Source organism: Pinus tabuliformis, chromosome 1_1 (assembly GCF_031772625.1).
Source record: "Pinus tabuliformis cultivar Carrire ecotype Pingquan chromosome 1_1, CPIR1, whole genome shotgun sequence".
NCBI classification, from domain to species: domain Eukaryota; kingdom Viridiplantae; phylum Streptophyta; class Pinopsida; order Pinales; family Pinaceae; genus Pinus; species Pinus tabuliformis.
In genome coordinates this window covers 214,376,994-214,385,257 of record NC_142297.1, presented here as the reverse complement: position 1 = coordinate 214,385,257, position 8,264 = coordinate 214,376,994, and the positions used below count along the sequence as shown (strand labels likewise).

Below are 8,264 nucleotides of genomic sequence, written 5' to 3'. Positions count from 1 at the left end.
GGGCCAAGGTCAACCTTTGTAAGGGCAAGGTCAACCCCTGCAGCAGCAGGTTCAAAATCCTTATGTCCAAGGGTAGAAGGTTCAAAATCCTTATGTCCAAGGGCAGCAGGTGCAAAACCCTTATGTCCAAGGGCAACAGTTTCAAAATCCTTATGTCCAGGGGCAGCAGGTGCAAAATCCATATGTCCAGGGTCAGCAATTTCAAAATCCTTATGTCCAAGGTCAACAAGCTCAACAACCTTTTAACCCATATGCCTATCAATGACCTATGGCAGGACAGTATCAAGTCTACCCAAGACAGAATCCTCCCTACGGGCAAGGTAACCTACAATGGGGGCAAAATCAAATTCCATATGGACAAAATCCTCCATTGTGGGGGAAAAATCCTTACCAACAAGGATGCGTTTCGCAGTCCGGGCCTACTCAGAGGTCTCAAATGCCTTTTAATATGCAATTTCCGTTATTGGCCACGTTGGAACTCTCGGATGTTTCAAGGTTCACCAATGATCCTATCCTTCATTTGCCTTACTGGCCTTTAGGTCAAACAAAAATTCCGAGCGATTGCCCGAAATTTGAGGGAAAAGCGAAGGAGGATCCACAAGCCCATGTGATGACATATCACCTATGGTGCTCCTCCGATTCGTATATTGATGATTCCATTCGCTTACGACTTTTTCAAAGAACTCTCACAGGGGATGCAGCGAAATGGTACATCAAATTTTCACGATGTACCTATAGTGACTTCAACACTCTCGCTATGGCTTTCCTCACTCATTTCCAGCTTTCGGTTCGCTATGAAACTGGCACCTGTCTACTTACGTCACTTGAAAAAGATACCGCAACCCATATCTCTGATCACATCCATGAATGGAGACGTTGGCGTTGCCTGATCAAGTTTGAAATTGCTGATCAGTTGTTGGTAGAGTGGTTCAAAAAATCATTCGTCAGCAAAATTGCTAAGGACATAGCTATGGGTGGATGCGTTACTGAGGAGCAATCCATTGCTCGTGCAAATTATTTAGACCTCGTCTGCTCGCAATCTGGCACATTGTATGAGATTCTACTCGATGCTCCAAGACCATCATCTGATTTGACAACATTGAAGTCTCCGGCTACACCACATGTTGATGAAGTTATTGGTTCCATGTCCCAAACCCCCGCGAAATCTTCTTCCAAGTAGACATCAGTCTCGAACACTGGTTCCAATGATCCCTAACAAAATTAACCTGGTCTTGGTAAAACCTTTGAGGTTCACGTTATTCAGTCTACCACATTGGACAAATCCTCTAAGGGTAAAAAGAAGGGAAAAGGCAATGCCAAAGACGATGCCCCGAAACAGGGCCCTCCTAAGTCATTTTCTGGCGAGGCTTCTCAAAGAAAGCCAAAGTATCCATACCTCATCTACGAGGAGGATCATTACACTAAAGATTATCCTCGACGATCTAAATTTAGTCGCTTTCTTAAAGGGACCCTGACTGTCTTAAAAGAACCCTTTCCATCCTAGCAGACCCAAATGGTAGACCAGCCTCAGTCTTCCATTCCCTCAAGTTCCCAAGTGTTTATGATGAACATGCCTATAAATGTGGCTACCAGATCTAAAGATTATCAAACCCCGACGACAGGGAAAGAGAAAGAAAGTACCCCTTCCTCCTATGCCCGTCGATCTTCGATACTCTCCATATAAAGCAACCTAATCTTGATTTTGCTGTCCGACTACCCTCTCGAGGTGTGCTGCGAAAGTCCTCGTATAATCCAAATGCTCAAGCCGCTCAACACTATAATATTGTTGAGGACTTGGCTCAAGTGCCATCAGCTATGTCTGCTCTCGAGGTCCTTCAAAGCTATCCCTCTTAGCGGAAAGCATTACTGTCGGCCATCGGAGGTGTTGATCCATCTGATTCAAATCTCATTTTCTTTGATCTGGAAAACCATGTTCCACGCTTACCTCATCAAATTGCCTTTCTTATTCAAGTGATCATTAATGAAAAGACAATTCACAGGACCTTCATTGATGAAGGTGCTTCTACCTGCATCATGTATGTGTCTTGTTGGAAGGAAATCAGTTCTCCTACCCTGAACCAATCCCCTAACATGTTGGAAGCCTTTGATGGACGCGATTCTTGACCATTCGGTGTCCTTCCTAATCTTGCCATTACCTTGGAAGGCAAGATAGTTAATGTCGAAGTAGAAATTGTTGATGCAAATCTTAACTATAATCTTCTAATCGGGCAGATTTGGACCCATCCCATGCATGCTATAGCCTCATCTCTATTCTGCGTGCTCCGATTTCCTCATCAAGGGAAAATCGTTGCGGTCGACCAGTTGTCTTTCTTTGCCTCTTCTTCCTCAGATGGCAATGTTCCTTACATGAAGCATACTGGTGCTCCATATGAGAGTGTGGGGGCTGGAATTTTCAAAGATCCCGCCTTAATGGGTATTTTTCCTCTCCCACCTCCACATGTTGCCTCAGTCAACATGATCTCGGTTAATTCTGATCCTTGGGTCATTCCTCCTCCTGATTAAGTTGATTCATGGAATGATTTCATGTCGTTAAGCCTTGTCGAGATTAATTATGAGGAGATTGTTTCAGCTTCAGCTTTGGTATCTACTGATCACACTACTTTGGGTACCTCTCTTGACGTGTATTCTCAATCTCCTTGGCTTGGTTCTTCGGACTCTTTCGATCCCTTAATCAAGACGTTTCCTACTGATGAAAGTATCATGGAAATTATGTCTCTTGAGGAAGCACCTTGGAATGATACTCATCATCATTCCTCATTCTTACATGGCTCGGAAGCCATGTTTACCTATCTTTGAGAAGTTCTCTTCTTGTTTCCCAACCCAACCACTTTAGATGCCTATCATGACCCATGAAGTTTGGTCGGAAGGGAACATGGGTAATATTACCCAAACGATGCCTATTGACATTTCAGTTTACCCTGATATTGTCAAGATATTTCAAGAGGGGGCACCTTTTCCTCTTCATTAGTTCAATTTTTTCTCGCCTCCTTTCATGAGGAATGTTCGCCGAGTTTCTACCATTCGTCCATTATTGCAATGGGGTTTCCATCTTATGATTCGTCACCCTCACTCGCCCGGGGGCATGGGGGCACAACCTTTTATGAGTTTTACTCTATTATTTGGCCAAGTCGATGCTTACATGTCATGTCAATGGTAAAACTATGGTTTTATTCTCTGTTGATTGATTACCCGAGTCCCGAAATGGACTCCATAAAAAAGTATTATGCGTGAGTCATCTCGAATGGTTACTTGTGTACATACGTGTGTTATTCATTTTTGTGCAGTTTGGTTTGGTGTGTTTTTCAAGCAGCTTTCTTTCTTATTATGTCTTCACCTACTTTGTAGATGTTTGTGACTCCTTACGTAGGTTTCACTAATGGTGCTTGCCGTAGTACCCAGAATCTATCATCCACAACATGGGATATTTATGCCCCTCTTGGTGAGTTGATTGATCTTCAAGGTATTTATTTAGGTCAAACAACTAATAACATTGCTGAATATAGCGCAATTATCGAACTCTTGTCGGAAGCCATTTCTCTTGACATTCGATAAATGGTTGTTAACCTTGATTTACAACTTGTTTTTCTTCAGCTAAATGGGCAATATTCTGTCAGAAACCCTCATATATTGAGAATGTATTTACGTATTTGTCTCTTGGAAATAAATTTTGATTATATCACATATCATCACATTCCTAGGCATATGAATACATTAACAGATGCATTGGCTAATTATGTTTTAGACATACATTTACGCAATATGTGAAAAAACATTGTATCATAATAAATAGGAAATATAACAGGCACACAGTGGGGGTGTTAGATCATATTCAACGATCACTGACTCGTGTAGTACGAGTAGTAACATGTTATCATGATCACTGTTATCTCAAAATCATGCCCTGGAAGGCTGCAAACCAGGAAGACTTCAAGTAACTGTTTAAAACCAATCTTTTGACTAAGGCTTAGCCTCCTTAGCCTGAGAGGGCTCTCTCAAAGGGTTATTGATTTTGGTTAAGAATAAGATGGCTAACTCTTGTGACATAACAGTGACAAACATAAAGGCTGGACAAACATTTCATAAGTTTCCATTGGGCCTATGGAGTCAATCACACTTCAGTAAACAATAGTACTGCCTTTACATAGAAGTCAAGGCACTTAGCATTTGAATATTCAGAACACAACACATATGGAACCACAGCTCATAAATGCACACAGGAAATCAGAGCATAATCAGTGAATTCTGAGTGATTGTACACCCATGCAACTGTAAAAGACATTAAGGAAAAGATAAAATCATACATTCTGAACATAGAAATCCTTCATGAATCCTGAGAAGAAAAGCAACCAAATTATATTACTGAACTCTGTCTTTACATAAGCCAAAACAATACTCTGTTATAAAATTTCCAACCCTTATTACCTTGCTGTTTCAGCTATATATAGAATTCTTATTCTAATTGATCGAGATTCCTCCTCCAGCATGAGGGGAATTCGATCACTACCTCTAATGACACCTATCAACATTTAACTAACTAATAATTGCAACAAAGTGCTGACTGTAGTTTTTAAGAGTTCTAAATCTACTATGACTCTAACTCTATATTATATTCATGATGGCTTCTCTTCGTTCTTTGACATCTGGAGTTTAGCTGAGATAGCTGAGATGGATGTTTAATGCCCCACGTTTACCTTGGATGCTGAATCTTTTAACTGTTCAGAAGTATTAGGAGATGTCCCTGGTTTCTCGGCTTCAGTTTTCTCCAAAGTACTCGAATGCACAGAAACATGTCTTCAGCCTTTAATTATCCAAAATGTAGAAGACTGCCACGTCCTTGATGCGTTGTAAGCTTTTCCCATGAACATGTGTGCAGGCAAAAGTTTTAATGCTGATTGAAAAGTCCTTCACAATTTGGTTGACTTGAACGTTAATTATGCAGCTTCAGCAGTTTCGTAGCGCGCCACGAAACTGCTGTGCAGCAGAATACCTTGTATTCTTTCGTTCAGAATAATTTTGGAATTTCCTAATATAATTCAAGATTTCCTCGAAATCATAACTATCTGATAGCTCAAATCTGATTGAAGGGAACTGCTTATGCAAAATAATATTGACTCCTTCTCTAGAGAGCATTGCATTATTGCCAAGGTCTTCACTTCCCAGCATGCAGCTACAACAATCCTTTAACATGTCCTCTGAACCATTCTGATCATCAAAATGTTGCATCTGCAATACATCAAGTGACTCTTCTTTTGTCTTTATTGCGTCTAAATCTGAGAAATGGCTACCTTCCAATTGATGTGCTCTATATTTGCTTTCTGTATCACATTGACCATTGTTCTTGACAGTATTGTTTAGTTCATGGCATTCTTCAGACATGCTAGAATGTTCTGCATCAAGTGAAAACAGTTGATAATCCTTTATCCAATTAATAATACCCATGGAAAGACCGAGTTCATGCAGCATAACACGTTCATGATAGCCAACACATTCCTGTAAAAGTACTTGGGATGCATCTGCTGCTAAAGTACTCAATCCTGTCAAAAATACATTTGCAGCAAAGGTGCGGAATTCTGAAGGTATACAAACAAGGCAGTCCAATATAAATTTGGCAGCAACCCTGAGAGCCTGAGTGTCTTGATCAACCTTCTGAGATCTGTCATTATAATCATGTAGAATATGTGTTTTTCCTAAAACCGATGCATGCAAAAAAACACGATGAACATTCCTCTCCCTCTGCTGATATTTCTTACAGTTAATGCAATTTTCTGTCTTATCTAAAGGCATAAAAGTTGTATGATCAAAACAGTCTACACAATTCTTTACTAATATATCTATCGCTTGACAAGCATGTGATTTCATGAGTGCTACAGGAGCATGATGCGTGCCACCATAAAGAGACACAATAGAAATAAGTTGCGCTGCCATTTTCTTTGCAGAGACCTTCACTGCAACTGCTAAGAAGTCTTCCATCGTGGCTGAATTATCAATACGAACAACTTTTCCACTCCTTAACACAAGACAAAGCAAATCATTACTGGCACCTTCTTTGTCCAACCAGTTCAGAATTGGACAGAGCGTAGGAGAAAATACATGATCCCAGTGTGACCACTCCTCTAGATCTGATAGCATAGGTGCTTTTAGTAGGCACTTCAAAGCATCAGCACTGGTCATGGCACCAAACACTCCAGCCATCTGTACCTTCAGGAAATGGGCGCAGCACCATTGGAAGACTCCCTTGATGCTTGCCATCATTCCGCACCCACTCATACACATAAACTCGGGTAGAAGTGCTCTCACAGTCCAAAACTATAGAAAAATGTGATGTCTCTTGTGTTCTGATCCATGTCACCATGGGTTGCAGACACTGTATGATCTCGAGCTCGCATTTGATCTGTGAGCCAATCTACCTTCCGCCTAGTATTGATGAAAATCACACTCTGTGTGATTGCCAAAGTTTCATACAGGTCACACAGTGTATCAAGTTTCCAATCTTCTCGTTCAACATTGACATAAAACTGTTTGATACCCTCCAGAGTAAGCTCATCTCTTTTCACAAGAATTATAACCAGATTATTCATGAACTTTCTTGTAATCTCCAGTGCCTCGGGAGGCATGGTGGCCGAGAAAACACCAACTTGAAGATTTGGCGGTAGCAATTGAAAGATATCATATATCTGGTCCTTAAATCCACGTGAGAGCATTTCATCTGCCTCCAAAACTTGCAACAAATGGCACCCAATTTCTTTTGACACTAACTCTGCTTCCACTTGTTTTGCCATAATGTCAAGCTCAGACAACCGTGCTGTAATGCTTCTGCCAGCTAGCGGAAAGGCATCTAAGCTGGAATAATGCTTTTAATGTTTGATGCGTTCACTTTGTTTACAAGCCCATTGATACTTTTACGAAGAGCATCCCAAGACATACACTAATATTCCAAGCTGCTTTTATCTTGCAAATCTTTCATCATTTGCGCCATCTTGAAAGGAGGAACATAAACACCTCCACTTCTTCCAAGCGCCTTTTCAGTGTTTCCAACTCCCTCTTTTCCAGTTTAGACAACGGGGGCCTTTGGTTTTGGCAATTCCACAGTAATGTTTCCTTCTCTGACCCCTACTGTCCCATTTTTAGAAATATCGGCATCCCTCCTCTGTTCACGGCTGTGTCTGTCCACACTCGCATCTGAGTCCTTGTGCGAAAGGCTCGACCTTGATCTGTTGTAATTGTCTTCATATTTTCCACTGCTTTGGTTCACCTTGTGTCCTTAAAATTCAGAATAGGTGTTACCCGAGATTCGATTCCCTTAACCACTTTAAAAGGAAAGAATGAGTATCTGAAGCTGTATCAAAACTCGAGCAACCCGGACCGCCGTTCAGCCAGAAAACAACGGGATCTTTAGCCGCATTCCTACAATATGCAATCCCCCACCAATATATCTTACAGATTCAGGATCATCTACTACAGTTATGCGCAAATGAGGAGGCCCACCAGGCCTTTCTGCAAGGTCCTTTAAGAGATTTATGTGCTGACTTCCCTGCCCACCATCAAAATCTAGTATATGAACCTTCTGCTCATCCTTGAAAACTTCACAAATTGCACCATTGGCCACCATGCAACCAAATTTGAAATATGGGCAAACTTCAAATAATATTTGCATGGCAGATAAAGTATCATTGCTTGGTGGCTCTTTACAATTCAAAGCTTTGTATATCCCGTTTCCTGAATATTCTATTCGTGCAGCAAGACCCTTCACCATGTAAGCTGCAAGTCTTTCCATTAGGTCTCCTTGAATTTAGACTGTCTTTCTCAATTTAGTGATTATATGCGATGCCATTTCTTCTTTACCTTCAGATATTGCAGTTGCACATTGAACTAACAGCTGCTTGGAAGAGCTCCCTGTATGCACATTATCTTGCCGGTGACCAGTTGATGCATATGCTTCCTGCTGCAAAGAATTAGTTTGTGAAACAGAACATGAATCAGAGATATTTGCAACACTGGAATAATCTATGCTTCCATTAGAATAATCCTTCAAGGTTGTGCTCTCCAACTTTTGCAGCCATTGCCTGATGTATTCTGGATTTTCTTCAAAGATACTACCATGTATAGCTCCTTCTTTGGCAATCTGATGACGGAAAATTTAGGTAACCTGATGTATGTTCCCCTGTGAGATTCTTACTAGATGCGGATTTCTGGAGGGAAGCAGAACTCTGTACAATAGGCATGCTAGGATATTGACCTCCACT

At 41.1% G+C, this 8,264-nt stretch overlaps 1 protein-coding gene and 1 pseudogene across 1 annotated transcript; both read right to left on the bottom strand.

Annotated features, from left to right (window-relative positions):
- Positions 1-6,314: 6,314 nt before the first annotated feature.
- LOC149212301 (eukaryotic initiation factor 4A-6 pseudogene) lies at positions 6,315-6,800 on the bottom strand (annotated as a pseudogene).
- A 590-nt stretch (positions 6,801-7,390) lies between these two features.
- LOC149212300 (scarecrow-like protein 1) lies at positions 7,391-7,795 on the bottom strand. Its single transcript, XM_089388623.1, has one exon. It carries the CDS (start codon positions 7,793-7,795, stop codon positions 7,391-7,393), a length of 405 nt encoding a protein of 134 aa, XP_089244749.1.
- Positions 7,796-8,264: the final 469 nt, after the last annotated feature.

Excerpts from the sequence above, each read along its gene's own strand:
- LOC149212300 (XM_089388623.1), bottom strand. The coding sequence starts at position 7,795 with ATGGAAAGACTTGCAGCTTACATGGTGAAGGGTCTTGCTGCACGAATA.